General features: G+C 38.2%; 1 protein-coding gene across 2 annotated transcripts in view; it reads right to left on the bottom strand.

Moving 5' to 3' along the window:
• The window catches only part of RGS17 (regulator of G protein signaling 17), a 119,727-nt gene that overhangs the window by 9,050 nt on the left and 95,766 nt on the right, over positions 1 to 14,911 (bottom strand). For both annotated transcript variants that reach the window (XM_010358184.2, XM_030929073.1), the window contains 2 exons: positions 6,855 to 6,944; positions 4,741 to 4,975 (listed from right to left, as the gene is read on the bottom strand). In XM_010358184.2, coding sequence (XP_010356486.1) covers positions 4,741 to 4,975; positions 6,855 to 6,944 — 325 coding nt within the window. The remainder of the gene's footprint in view (positions 1 to 4,740; positions 4,976 to 6,854; positions 6,945 to 14,911) is intronic.

The raw sequence follows: 14,911 nt of genomic DNA, 5'->3' as shown, positions 1-14,911 counted from the left end.
ACGGGGTCTGGTGAGAGATGACTGGTTCCTGGGGACAGATTTCTCATGAATGGTTTAGCACCATCTTCTTGGTGCTGTCCTTGTGATAGTGAGTGAATTTTTGCGAGATCTGCTTATTTAAAAGTGAGTGGCCCCTCCCAACCCCTTGCTCCTGCTTTGCCCATGCGATGTGCTTGCTCCCCCTTCATCTTATGCCATGATTATAAGCTTCCTGAGGCCTCTTTAGAAGCTGAGCTGATGCCAGCACCATGCTTCCTGTGAAGCCTACAGAACTGTGAGCCAATTAAACCTCTTTTCTTTATAAATTACCCAGTTTCATGTATTTCTTTATAGCAATGCAAGATTGGCCTAACACATCTTTTCAATAATAAATATAAGCTGCCACCAAAATCTGCTACGTGGAACAAGTCTACTATTAGACTTAAAGGCCTCTTTATTATCTTCATGTATTTTGCCCTTGAAGACATCACTTTCAAAAAATTTACTTTTTAAAACAAATGCGTAAATTTCTAGTTTTTTTTTTTTTTAGTTTGGCCTTTTCCTTCATAAAATGTACACTATACTAAGAACAGAAGTTATATCACCTCCTAATTGCAAATATCTTTTTAAAATATATATATGTATGCATTTTGAGACAGAGTCTCGCACTTTTGCCCAGGCTGTAGTGCAGTGGCACGATCTTGACTCACTGCAACCTCCGCCTCCCAGGTTCAAGTGATTCTCTTGCCTCAGCTTCCCAAGTAGCTGAGATTACAGGCACCTGCCACCATGCCCGGCTAATGTTTTGTATTTTTAGTAGAGACAGGGTTTCACTATGTTGGCCAGGCTGGTCTCGAATGCCTGACCTCATGATCCACCCGTCTTGGCCTCCCAACGTGCTGGGATTACAGGCGTGAGCCACTGTGCCTGATGATATTTCTTATTTTATAACATAATGCTCAAATTACTACAAAGGCATAAAACATGTTCTTAAGGTAATGTAATTTTTAGTACATTGACTTCAATAGTTTCATTAAGGGAAAAAGTTATCTATATATAAATAATTTTTTAAATGTAGTTGTTTTTCTGTATTTAACAAAGAGGAACACAATACTCAATCAAATTAAGGTAAAATAAAGTCTAGTGAAGAAAGACGGCTTTCTGTTTAATAGTAAAACCATCACAATTTGTAGTCATTACCATTTCATAATGATTCAAATGTTCATGTTCTTTACAAATATTCTGAATAAGTAGAAACACGCATAGAATTTCAGAAGTAGAAAGCCCAGATTGTCTAGCCCCAAAATGAGAAATAGGAACTCAGATTGGTATTAACTGCCTTGAGTACTGTGTTTAAATAGATTCTGAGTTTCAGTGTGGGGACAGCAGTAAGGAGGACCATGACGGACAAGCTATGCCATTAGGTGGAGAGGAAGAAGTAGTAGCACAAATACTCTGAATAAATAGAAACATGTATAGAATTTCAGAGGTAGAAAGCCCACAGCAGCCTAACAGACCTTTTCAATAGCTTCATAGCCTTACAGTTGCCATTACGCATTTGGTTTATTAGTTTCTGTGCTCATTTTTATTGTCATTTTTGTAAATAAATGAACTGAATGTTGAGACTCAGAGAGGTAAAGTGATTTATCCCAGGCCACACAACTGGGATGTAGCAAAGGCAGGATTAAAATCCTGTGCACCTGAGTATTAGTCCAGTGCGCTAATTCCTGTATAATCAGGGCTCTCTCAATCTTACATGTACTCTCTCCAATGTCAGAAAACAAAATCTGAAGAGTGATAACTCGATGTCAGAAGTTAGTAATGTATTGTAGCTGATTAGAAATGGATGACTTTTTGCACAGGAAGTTCAGTGAGGTATATAATGGATTGAAAGGGCTCCGGAATAACTAGAAAGTGCATGCCATGCGCTGAGTATATCAATGAGTTGAGTCAATGAACATGATACCTTGGTTTAAAACATAGCTTTTTAACAGTTATCTTTTCTAACTGAAAATATCTACTTTTGCTTATTTGTTTTTGTCATTAAACAAGGATCAAATTGAATTACTCTGTTGACAGGATAGAAATCAGCTGGCTAAACCATGGCACTTCAATGGTCTATTAATTTCTATGGCAAGAGTTAATTACAAGTCGGCAAAATTAGAACAATTTGAACTTCACCTCTGTCTCTGTCTCTTTCTCTCTGTGATAGTTTGAGGATATTAAAGAACGGGCAGTGGCCAAAATACAGGTGTTAGGAAACACAAAGGAGAGAATAAATATGGTTAAGACAGTAAACATTAGTGTATGTGATTCTGGAAAGGTCACATTTTTGATCAGGAAATGAGATTTTAGTGACTTTCTGGTGAAACTTGTGTTCAAAAGAAAGAAATTAGGTGAAAATGGCCAGGCGCAGTGGTTCACACCTGTAATCCCAGCACTTTGGGAGGCTGAGGCAGGCAGGTCACTTGAGGTCAAGAGTTTGAGAGCAGCCTGGCCAACATGGTGAAACCCTGTCACCACTAAAAATACAGGAATTAGCTGGGCGTGTTGGTGGGTTCCCGTAATCCCAGCTACTCAGGAGGCTGAGGCAGGAGATTCGCTTGAACTCAGGAGGTGGAGGCTGTAGTGAGCTGAGATTGCATCACTGCACTGCAGCCTGGGTGACACAGTGAGACTCTGTCTCAAAAAAAAAAAAAAAAAAGATGAAAACAAACCTCTATTACTTTAGCAAAAACAATGGAAATGCACTAGTTTATGTTTCAATAATCACTATTTTAACTCTAAACATGACTCAAAGAGAAAAAATTAAGTATTTTACAAAGCTCCATCGATCAGTGACATCAGAAAATCAGGGGCTATGTGGATAATAAGAAAATGTTTTACATAAAAAACTAAACATTAAATAACAGAAACTGTAAAAATAAGGGAATTATATGTACATAGTATGGAGAATATTTTTTCTCCTAACACTGAAAAAGAATGGAACAGTCATCATTTTAAGATGATACAGATATAGCACAAAGGAGTGGATGAAGTAATCCAGACAACTATCATTTTAAGATGTCACATCTTACATACTTTGGGGGCAGAAATGGGCTAGATAATCTTCCCAAGGACTCTCATTTTGTATAATTAAAGGCAAAAGAAGCACATATTTGGGCACATTTGGATCATCTGGTTTATTTGCTATATGCAATATCTTTAAAATAATAAAAATTAGCAAAAAATTATTCTTCTGATAAAATACAAATAGAGTTGTTTAGATGCTAAAATTTGAGGCAGGCCAGAAGCCTGAAGAATATAATTTTAGGATGTAGAATTATACCAGTGTTAGAAATACCGTGTGACATCAGTAACAAATGCGTTCAGGCTACACATTTATTACTGATGTTACATTGTATTACATTTATTAAATTCTCCCCACCTTGTTTTTATGAATACATTTTTCAGGTTCATGTAGGAAATAAAAAAATAAATCAATCCTTTGTACATCTAATTCTAGAGGGTTTCTCATTTCGTACAGACAATAGTCCTGGAGCACTGTGGAATACCAATGGCATTTTAACCTAACTAATTTTAAAAAACTAAATAATTTAGGTACTCTATATCTTATTAGAAGTGAAATAGTTTATGTAGCATTCCAAACTTAGAGATTAATAAAATAGACACTAATTCCTTTTACAGATCTCAAAGCAAGAAGTGCAAGGCAGCCTGGAACCACGCCAAGTATTGGAGGAGGAACAGATGACTGTAGCCCATAAACGTTCAGGTGCACAAGAGAGGGGCATGCCATTTAAATGCAAAGGTAAAAATCACAGTTGTTTAGGAGAAACAAAAAAGACAAAAAGAGGCTGGTATGGAAAAGAGAAGACATTCTAGGAATCTCTGTGTTCTCCAAGTGCTTTCAATCCCGCTGGAGCTCCATCACTCAGAGCTCCAAGGACCTGGACACACTATCAACCACTCCTTCACCAAATGCTTTTAACTCTGTTAGCTGGAACATTCCTCAAGAACAAATTAAGTTTTAAAAAGTCAATGGAAAAGTGCTATTTGGTTGCTAGAAGTATTGCTTATTGATTAGGTACATTCTGGCAACGGGAAAGATGCTTGCACTTTCAATAACAGATAATCTAGAATGAGCAAAATAATTTCCATTTCCCACCTAAGAATATTAGTGGTCATCAAGGCTCATTTTTCATTTCTGTAAAGATTCAATCATCAACATCATCAAACATGTCAGATTTTTTTTTTTTTTGAGTCCCCATACCAGAGGTTTTCCAACCAGTATGTATGTGGAAAACTTGTAAAAAGTGCAGATTTCTGAGCCCTATTTCCAAAAATGCAGATTCAGAAGTTCTGGTTAGGCCTTAAGAATTTGTTTTTTAAACAAATGCCCCAGGGGATTCTTGTTCACATGATCTAGGGGTCATGCTTTGGGAAATACCACCCTAAAATACATTCTCTCTTTCCATTTTTGTTTGTCACAGCAAACTGTGTTTAAGCAGGCTCCTTAGTGTTAGTTCTGAAAAGCAAGTGAACTACCACACAAGTCAGCTAGAGATAAACAGTTAAAGCATAGTAGGGAAACCTAGCCTTCACCCATGTGCTCAGGGAAATTCTCTCAATAGAAGCTGAATTATCTACCCAGTGAAGTCGCTACCCTCTCCACACCCCATGCCCTACACAATGTGGACAGCCATCCCTTGACAGTTATCCTTGGTCTTAGGAAGCCCACCTCAATGTTTTCCGGATTTTTACCTCTTTTGGTGATAGTATAGAAATGTAATCTTCATATATCATCCTAGCCTTTTCTTCGATTACTTTTTTGTTCTGCTCCTTCTTTAAGTCTTCACAGGCAAGCCAGAAAAGTAGGTTCTCTTCGCTGTACTCTGTTCGTAGGAACTCTCTGAAAAGGTTTCTTCCTGCTGGGGCCTTCATCATCTTGTCAAAATTTTGAGACCAGGACAAGACTTCCTCTGCAGTGGGGTTTTGGCTGCAGAAACAGAACAGGGCCATGATCAAAGGGAGCTTTGTGATCGGTGAATGCCAGACCAGGTAAGGAAAGGAGCAGATAGAAATTCTATCAATTTGCTGCCATCTAGTGGTCAGTACTTTGCCACTCAGTCCAGCCTGATCTGGCAAATACGTATCTGCCAGGACTAGGTCAGTTATTTCTGAGTTTTGACAAAAATTCACACAGGCATAAGAGGCATGTAGGGAGCCAAGCATTCAAACGGCAAGGGGGCTATACATAATATGCATGCAGTCATACATTCCTAATGAAGCTTGGAAATGTTCAGACTTTAACAATACGTTGAAAGTTGATAGAAACAGTCAGTAAGTGACTAAGGACAAAATGAATTTTTTCTTTGCCTCTATTCAGGATTTCAGTTTTCCAGCCATAAGATACAGGTTTTTTTTCCTCATCTCTGGTGGCCATTTTTTTCATGTGTCACTTGATTTAAAATAAGAAAACACTGTGTGCACTTGTCACATATTTTCCTAAACTTTAATAATTTTTCTGCTGGGCATGGCGGTTCATGCCCATAATCCTAGTGCTTTGGGAGGCTGAGGTGGGAGGATCTCTTGAGGCCAGGAGTTTGAGGTCAGCCTGGGAAACATAGCAAGATCCTGTCTCTGCCAAAAAAAAATTTAAATTAGCTGGATGTGGTGGCATGTGCCCGTAGTACCAGTTACTTGGGAGTTGAGGCAGGAGAATCACTTGAGTCAGGAGCTTGAGGTTACAGTGACCATGATCATCCCATTGCACTCCTGGTTAGGCAACAAAGTGAGATCCTGTCTCTAAAAAAAAGGTTTTTTTCTACGAAAAGTTTTTCTATGTACGAATTGTTAGTCATGAATGGAGTTATCACAGTTGGAAGCAGAGTGTTTCTATAATGACATTGACACTGGAGAATTTAAAATTATATACAGATTTTTTAGTGACGAGGTGATTGCAGAAACCACCAGTAATTAATCCACTTGCTTACACATTAAAGAAGTAGAAGAGAAGCTTGGAGAGTCTTATGGTTAAAATGATTCTGATCTTTCTTTCCTATTCAATGATCTATTTAATAATTCTCCAACCTAAAAGACATTTGGCCAAAGAAGTATATTCATATATATATATATCTTTATATATATTCATATACATATATATTCATATATATTTACCTTTATATATATTCATATATATACACCTTTATATATATTTATATATATTTAACTTTTTAACCAGGTATTTCAAATAGATTGTTACTATTCCATAATGTCTGCACTTCCTCATTCACTTAAAACAATTTTTAATTTTAAAGAGCTTAAAAATTACCATGACGCATCATTATTAAAACCTTCTCATAAAAAGCAGAAAAAGAAAGCACTTATAATTATATGACTGGACTATCTGTATTTTGATTTTAGTCCACAGGTGCCTCATTTGGGAGGAAACACGTGGGGAGAGTCTGCTCTGGTGGAAAAAGGAACCAGGAGCCGGCTGGGTGCCCCTCCTCACTCACTTGGACATTCCATATCATTTGTGTGTGTGTTTAGACACTTCTAAAAACTTAAATTCTCAGAAATGAGAAGTAATGAATTAGGACAATTTTGGGTGCTAATTCATATGACATTATTTTTTTTTTTAAAGAGGAAAGTAAATTCAGACCATGTTTTAGCCAATAACTTAACATAGCTAATAGAAAAATTGCTGAAAAGCAACTGCAATGACAAAATAAGATCTTCCAGATTGAATTTGCGTTCACTTCCCAAAATCATTTTGAAGAGTACCATGAAGCAAGGGGCAATACTTAGGCACACAGTGGATGTAAATGGCATGTAAATACAAGAAACAATAGCTATGTGGTTCTCACACTCACCATTCCTCTAGGACCTGGATACTCTCCATTTTTGTGGTGTGTGTGGGTCTTCCCGCATTTTCCCCTCTTTCTTCATTCCTAACAGTGAGGCTGTAATGTAGCAGAACATTTTAATTTTGTCAAGGGAAACTCAATCAGTTGAAGAAAAGAATAAATTTTTCCGGAGAAACATTTCACAGGAGATCCTATGTTCAACTATGTGATAATATTTAAGGTATAAAAGAGCAATACCATTTTAAAATGATGGGCAAATCCATGTCAAAGGGAAGAGAATAATTTTTAAATAAAATTATAAAGTAAATCACACTCTCAAAAGTGGATATTGTTAAATATTCTGACTTCATCCTTACATAATCTGAATTACTTAATATTTCTGAGATATATGATTAAATGCTTTTATACACACACAAACACACACATATAATTACCTTACTCTTTAAACAAAATGTCATTTTGATTTTTGGTTAATTCTATTCATAGTCTGTTTTCCATTAATTTTCCCCAATTGAGAGCTAAGAAGATACAATGTGTCAGAATCTAATACAGATTTTCCTAAATTTACATCATCCTTCCTTACAGACCAAGTTATTGTTACCGATAATATCATTCCTTCAATTGCTAAAATCAAGCTACTGGATTTATATTTGACTTTGTTTTTGCCCTTTCACCCCAGTAAACCAATCTCCAATGTCTTGAAAGGGACAGAACAGTAACTGAGCATTTGGAACAGGTGAGCACTGGGTGGGAGGAGCCTGTGTCTGTGTGACACAGGTTTGGGAATTCTACAGCATCATAGAGGACAGAGGATAATGCTGAAGGCTTTAGTAGTCCAGAACAAGAATAAAAATAAGAATTGTCCAATAAAGCTTAGCAGTGCTTTAGGGCGGAACACCCAAAATTCTAGGTGTAGACTAGAAATAACAGGTGAGGTCATGGGAGATACTAAGAAGCAGGGTAGGGAGAGTCAGTGGCTTGGGAAAATTTAAGCTCCTACATTAGCCAACTGATCCATCTGTCTAGAAGCCGAGGAGCTTAAGAGCCTGGCAGAGAGCACAAGAAGTTCAGACAACATCTCTCATTTGTTCCTTCTTTCACTTACTTACTCAAAATAAGAGGCAATGGAAATGATGATTTTCTAGTGCCCGTTATGTGCTGGGCACCATTCTTTTACCATTAATATTATTATCCCCATTTTACAGATGAGCAAAGTGAGGTGCAGACCCATCTGGGAGGTCGGCCCAAAACTGAACACTAACTAGGTGGTATAGTTGGAATTGGGAGCCTACTCCATTCAACAACCCTGTATTTCTGAGTGCCTACAATGAACCATGGCTGCTGAGGGACCCTGAGGTCCTAGACCACTTACTATGTGAATGCAAAGAAGAGTCACTAAACATCATTGGTGTGGAAAGAAAGTGTTTAGGAAGAGGTGCCCAACAAGCAGTTATTCTCAATCTGGAAAGTCTGATAGGAGAAACCAAGACAATGTCTCCTTAATTCATTCTTTCATTCTCAAGTGCAAGCGTGAGGATGGAGCAAATGGAGCAAAGGGAATAATTTCTGACAACAGAAAGTGAGGCTAGATAGGAAAACTGACCTGAGAGAGCAGACTTACTGGAAAAAAGAGAACCCAATAGGAATTGAAAAGGAGTCTGTAGTCAGGAAAAGGACACAGGAAACATAGGATTTCATAGCGAAATACACTGAGTTTGCCTCTACCCATTTCTAGGGACAAGCGCAGGTTTATTGGTATAGAACCATGGAGGGAAAGGTAATGTAGCCCAAAGGATTCTGGGGAGCAGAAACTAGAGTGGATGGTCCCTTGGAACCGCTGCACAGACCCTTAGACCCCTGCGGGAGGCAGCAGTCCCAGGGTTAGAGACAGGAAAGCCTTCAGCGTAGTGTAGTTTTGGGGAGGAATTCAGAGAGACTGCATACTTTTGGAGGTATTTGCATGTGAGTGCTGTGACTGTGTTTGTGGCTTTAGATAGCCTAGGAAACCTCAGTCCTCCGTGTTGCTATACAAATAGGCCAGAGAAATATTTTAGAGGAGATTCATTAATGAGTAAGAAACAGTTCTTCTCTGGATTTCGATGTATTTCCAGTAATGATGGGAAAAGTGGATGAGGGGGGATACACTGCTGACAATATTCTATAAAATTTCCTGTATATATAAAATGTACAATTTTTTGGTAAATTCTATTCAGCTCTTTTTAAAATAGGAAATTGATACTCATTCTGCCAAGCTTTATTGAGCTTACATGTGTGTGCAGAGACATATTAAGGCACTATAACACAACTAGCAAAAGAGCTCTCATTCCCTGCTTAAACAATAAACTCCTTGAGTTTATTTTGATTACATTTCCACACAGTGTCCCACAGAAGGCAGTACACAAGATGCAGGTATCCTTCACTTCATTAAACATCTTTGAGAAATTTGTTCTCCGTTGTGCCTTTGCTGTAGAGTGACAAATCTGGAGTCCACAGGCATGAATCACGAGTTTCTGAACATGAATCCTGGCTCTTCTGTTTCTGTGATATTTACTAACATCCCAAATGCTACCATATTAGAGCCATCATTATGAAATATTAGGTTGAGTTTACATCTTTCATTTCTACAGATGGTAAAATATGGGCACATATTTGGACTAAAACAACTTATAACAGACATTCAGTAAATGTTTAACTGTTCACTGTTTGTGCAGCTCTTGATCTAATATTGGCCACAGTCTTGCCCTGTAGAAAGAAATTGAACTTCGGCAACAGACAAGTTGTTCTTTTTATTAACTGTCCTTTACTACTGGTCTTAAAAAATGGGTTGCAAGGTTTCAGTTATCAAGAACTGCTGAAAATATCATTTTAAGTTAAAGAGAAATGGAGAAAATAGACAAGGGATTGATACTTAACAGTTTGACTGTATTGCTATTGACTAATGTCTGTCCTACTTGGTTCTGCTCCAAGTAGTGTGTGTGTGTGTGTGTGTGTTTTTAAGGTAATAATTCACTGGAAATATTTGCTCTAGATCAACTTATATACGTTATACGTGTTTGAGGAAAGCGCTAAAAAGAACATGCCAGATCAACAGTTTTGAGGGTCCCACAGAGACACTTTTTTCTTTTTTTAAGACGGAGTCTCGCTTTGTCGCCCAGGCTGGAGTGCAATGGCACAATCTTGGCTCACTGCAAGCTCCACCTCCCGGGTTCAAGCGATTCTCCCGCCTCAGCTTCCTGAGTAGCTGGGATTACAGGCGCCTGCCACCACGTCCAGCTAATTTTTGTATTTTTAGTAGAGACGGGGTTTCACCCTGTTGGTCAGGCTGGTCTTGAACTCCTGACCTTATGATCTGCCCACTTCAGCCTCTCAAAGTGCTGGGATTACAGGTCTTCTTTTTCTTTTCTAGCCCATATCTCTCCAAGAAGAGACACTCCCCCCACCGACTTTTATGTATGTAACATTTAAAACTAACATTTCTACATTTTAAGCAATAAAAGCCACAAAGAGAACTAAACGCATACACAGTGCTCACTGCGGGTGTCCTGATCAAACCTTAAATACTTTATGGAAGAAAAGTGCCAATATCCTTGGCCAAATATATTAAAATAAGCATTTACAATCCCATCAGAGATTTTCTAAACAGTGACTTTGAAAAGGGAGGAAAAACACTTGGGACATTTCAGAACTTAAGAAAATGCGCCCCCCTCTATGGGGGTGGATTGTTCGTTTGTTTACAGGGGAGTGTGGATAGTGGGGTGAGACAAAACATTACCTGCTGCCAATCATAGAGTTTATCTACTGATCTGTCATCATGGATATGCGCAGGGTCTGTTTTGGAAGACAGTCTTCTATTGTAACGAAAACAATTGGTTCTTAAGAAAAACTGTTAAAATGGTTGCAAAGAAGATGAAAACTTACCAGTAGCCATGGTAACTCTGGGATAGAGGCTGGTCAGGAAACCACATATATTTACAGAAAAATTAAACTGAAGAATCAACAAGATGTCTAAATTTCATACAGTGTGACATCAAGGCTCCAAGAGAGAACTACCGTCTCTGGTAAAAGCAGTCTATTCAATATTGAAATAGTCTCACATTGTGACATCAATCTTTTCTTTTTATTTAACAGCTTCTACCTAAAAGTTCCCGGTGCAAAAATGAAATCGACATCCTTTATGCTCTGAAAATGAGTTGGTAGATTATTCTTTAAATATTTCATTTTAGCATTCAAGATATCACAGTAAATACTACAGGAGTTAGCAATTCTTTACTAATGTGTAAGAAATACTGGTTCATGCAATGTTCCCTGGGTTGGACATACAAGATGAAAAAGACAAAGGCTCTGCTACTGAGGAGCTCAGACGGGTAAATAAACATCACATGGCATTGTGATAAGAATGCAGATAGAATTGTGCATATGAGGTTTCTTAGACACCCTTGATGGTACCTGTGCTTTTCCATAAGAGAATTGAGAAAGGCTTCACAGAAGAGGTAATGATTAAATTGGGTTGAAAATGGGCAGTTGTTTGCCAGATGGAGACCTGGACAAAGGCGATCTCATTCAGAGCGGGGATAAAAGCATGCAGGGGCATGATACAAATGTAGACCAGAATGGACATATCAGATGTTGCAGGGCTGGACCAGGAGATTAAAACAGGCAGCAAAGTATGTGTTATCCAAGAAAACGATGAGGTGGACTCCAAATGTAGAATACACCTCCTTTAGGATGGTGTAAGCTTTCCATGCTTTGTTTTCACCATTCATAATGGGAATAACGGCAACGACCTACTTCACAAGGATGTGAAACAAGAAATAAAAGCTTGTGACAAAAAGGCACATATTATTACAGATGCGTAGTTGAATGGAAGGGCAAGTTGGTTGCACATTAAAATTCCGATTCCAAATTTACCAAAGAGCTTTTTATTTCCACCTGAGTAAATAGAGACTTTTCCTTTGCCATTATTACAAAACCTCATACATTACCTTGTCTCTTCCTCCTCACAACGGTCCTTGAAGGTAAGCAGGGGAGTTGTTATTAGTCATTCTTGTTTCATTTACAAGGAAACAGTTATCGGGGTTGACTTACACAGGACCCACAACTCAAATTTATTAGAACTAGGATTGGGACTCACATCTTCTGACTTCCTATCTCAGGCTCATTTTCACTCTACAATGCCATTTCTCTTTACACAGAAGAGTTAATTGTGGTATTGCAATTGTTTACACAAATGATTTTTCTTTAAGGTTTGGAAAAATAAACCTCCTAGTACAATCCAGTGCATTGAGTATAAATGCCCTCTCTAAGGCATCATCCCACAGCTATCACTCCATAGGAGCTGTTGCCCAGACTCCTGAGTTTGCAGTAGAATTTGATGAAGAGTAACTTCTCAATTCCCTGGAATTCGAGATGAACAAAAAGGAGTTGTTACAGAAGGTTTTGACAGCAAAGTGTGAAAGAGGAAGCACAAGAGTAACACGGCTAATGACTGCAGACAGGGTGTTGCTATGGCTGAGGGGGCCGTCCTAGGAAGTATGACTTTCTTCCACTAGCAAAGATAACTTGGGGAGAGGGCAACAAGGAAAGGAGAATAGAACTGATGTTTCGCTTACAAAAGACCACCCCTCCCCCCAAAAAAACTAAAACCCCAAGCCAAAAAGACACCAGAAGATGGGCTGGTAACCACATAACATACAACATTTCAGACACCTAGAAACTCAATGTTAAACCTATGATTTGAACTTCACCTCTTTCATTTCTACATTTTTATAATAGAGTACGGTTTTGAGTGGGGTATGTGGAGATGGGGGCAGTGGTTAGAAATTTGTGTCTGGAAATGTTATAAAACACTTGCCTAAAAATACCCCATGTTGCCCCTCTAAAGGCTCACCCCGCATTTTGTAATCATGTGCTGTGTGTCATGAAACAAGTATTTCATTTGGCTTAAGCTTTTGTTTCATGAACTTAAACTCAAGTAAAATAATCAGCTATCAAGTATCTGTCCACTAGATGGCTGTGTTACCTTTATAAATACAATATTTAAACCAAGTCAGAAGAAAGCAAAAAATGAAAAAAAATTTCTGCGGGTAAATATCCTTATTTGGAAAAAGAATCTATTCATTCACTTAAGGAGTTTTGATAATTATATCTTTCTAAGGAATCTAAAAGGAGTCATTCAGTTTTTCAGTGAGTGTAATAATCGAAATCGAAGAGGATAAACTTAATCTTGGGAGGTTTGCATAACTGCAATCATTTTTCATTTTTGATATTTACAAAATATTCTGAATAGACCCCGGCCCAAAGTCATTGGATTTAGGAATACTTTAGTCTTAAAAACAGGCAGGCATAATGTTATCATCATTGTCATTATCCTTTCCAATAAGAAATCATTTTGCATTCCACTGTCTCATGCTGGGATAATACGGAACTTAGGTCGTACATTCTTAGAACAAATAAATTAGAAAAGGGTTTTAACTACCAACAGGTAGGAAATATTTTTTATTTAAAATGTTTTCAAAGAGCCATCCTGAGAATGGATTCTCCACACTATTTCTATTTCAATTCCAGTTTGGGTGATATGTAAACATTCACTTCTTTTTTTGACCCATGGAAACTGAAGACAAATTTCTTCATTCTCTGATTCTCTCTCTCTCTCTCTCCATTGCCAATTTCTTTCTATATATGCATCTGTTCGAAAAGATGGGTATCAAAAATTCCCTCTTTTTGTCTATATTAAATTTTCATTTGAAACCCCAAGCCCTGGATTTTCGGCTCATGGACACACATTGATTTCATCTGGAATGCCAACTTCATTTAACAAGTAATTACCTGGTGCAAATCGAAATCTACTCTGTACGTTTATGTTCAATTAGATGACCAAAGCTTCTTATTTAGCATAGAGTTTCTTTATTTTTCCTTAAAATTAAGAGAATTACAGGTCTGAATACAAAGATACATAACACATGCCAGGCCAGGCGTGGTAGCTCACGCCTATAATCCCAGCACTTTGGGAGGCCGAGGTGGACAGATCACCTGAGCTCAGGAGTTCGAGATCTCCCTGGGCAACATGGCAAAACCCTGTCTCTACTAAAATACAAAAAATTAGCTGGGGCACGTGTAGTCCCAGCTACTTGGGAGACTGAGGCACGAGAATCGCTTGAGTCCCAGAGGTGGAGGTTGCAGTGAGCCGAGATGGTACCACTGCACTCCAGCTTGGGCTACAGAGTGAGAGTTCATCTAAATAAAATAAAATAAAATAAAATAAAACAAAATAAAAATAAAAAATACACGCCAATCATCAGAATCTTCTACACCTCAGTTCTCACGTTGATTAAAATCCTATTTTAAGCTATTCCTTCAACCCACTGTAATTTTACCTATAATTTATAACTAAGTGAATGCCTTAGCGGGAAAGCAAATATCTTAGATGTGAAAAGGCCAGATGGACTTCTGTTTAGTTAGGAGCAATAACAGTGTTACTCTTATTAAAAGAGCATGCAGTCGTCGGTGTCAAGTGCATTAGTTCAGTTGGAGCTCAAGCTTCTGACTTTAGAAGGCTGGGTGCCTATCATAAAAAGGAGAGTGAAAAAGTTAAAACCCTGTTAGTGAATATTCAGAAATATATCCGATAGCTGGCAGGAATGCTCATTCATCTACCCATCCATGTTTCCCTCGCATTTTCCAGTTAGTGTGTGTGTGAATGCGTGTGGGATGAATGTGCGGGGCTTCCTTGGGAACAGACACCATGGAAGACAACAATCTCGATCTGTAGAGAAACAAAACCCGGCTATGTAAAAGTTACAACACTCTGGAAGCCCTGTGGCTGTGCAGTGCATGCTCCAGGGCTGTCCTGACTTATACCTGTGTTGATTAATGTGAGAGTTGGGGAGAAAGGGCGAAGTGATACAGACTGAAGAAACAGCATCTGCTACTTTAACTGACAACATGCAAACAGCATTGCCAAGCCTGCAATAGCCACATCCTACACAGACTGGTAAATTCCTCTGGGCCTGAGACTTGTAAAGGGACAGAAATAATACCTATCAATAAAGGATTATGCAGGAATT

The sequence above is a fragment of the Rhinopithecus roxellana genome, chromosome 4 (genome assembly GCF_007565055.1).
Source record: "Rhinopithecus roxellana isolate Shanxi Qingling chromosome 4, ASM756505v1, whole genome shotgun sequence".
Classification (NCBI taxonomy): domain Eukaryota; kingdom Metazoa; phylum Chordata; class Mammalia; order Primates; family Cercopithecidae; genus Rhinopithecus; species Rhinopithecus roxellana.
Note: the sequence above shows the minus strand (reverse complement) of the source record. Positions and strands in the feature narration are given on the sequence as shown.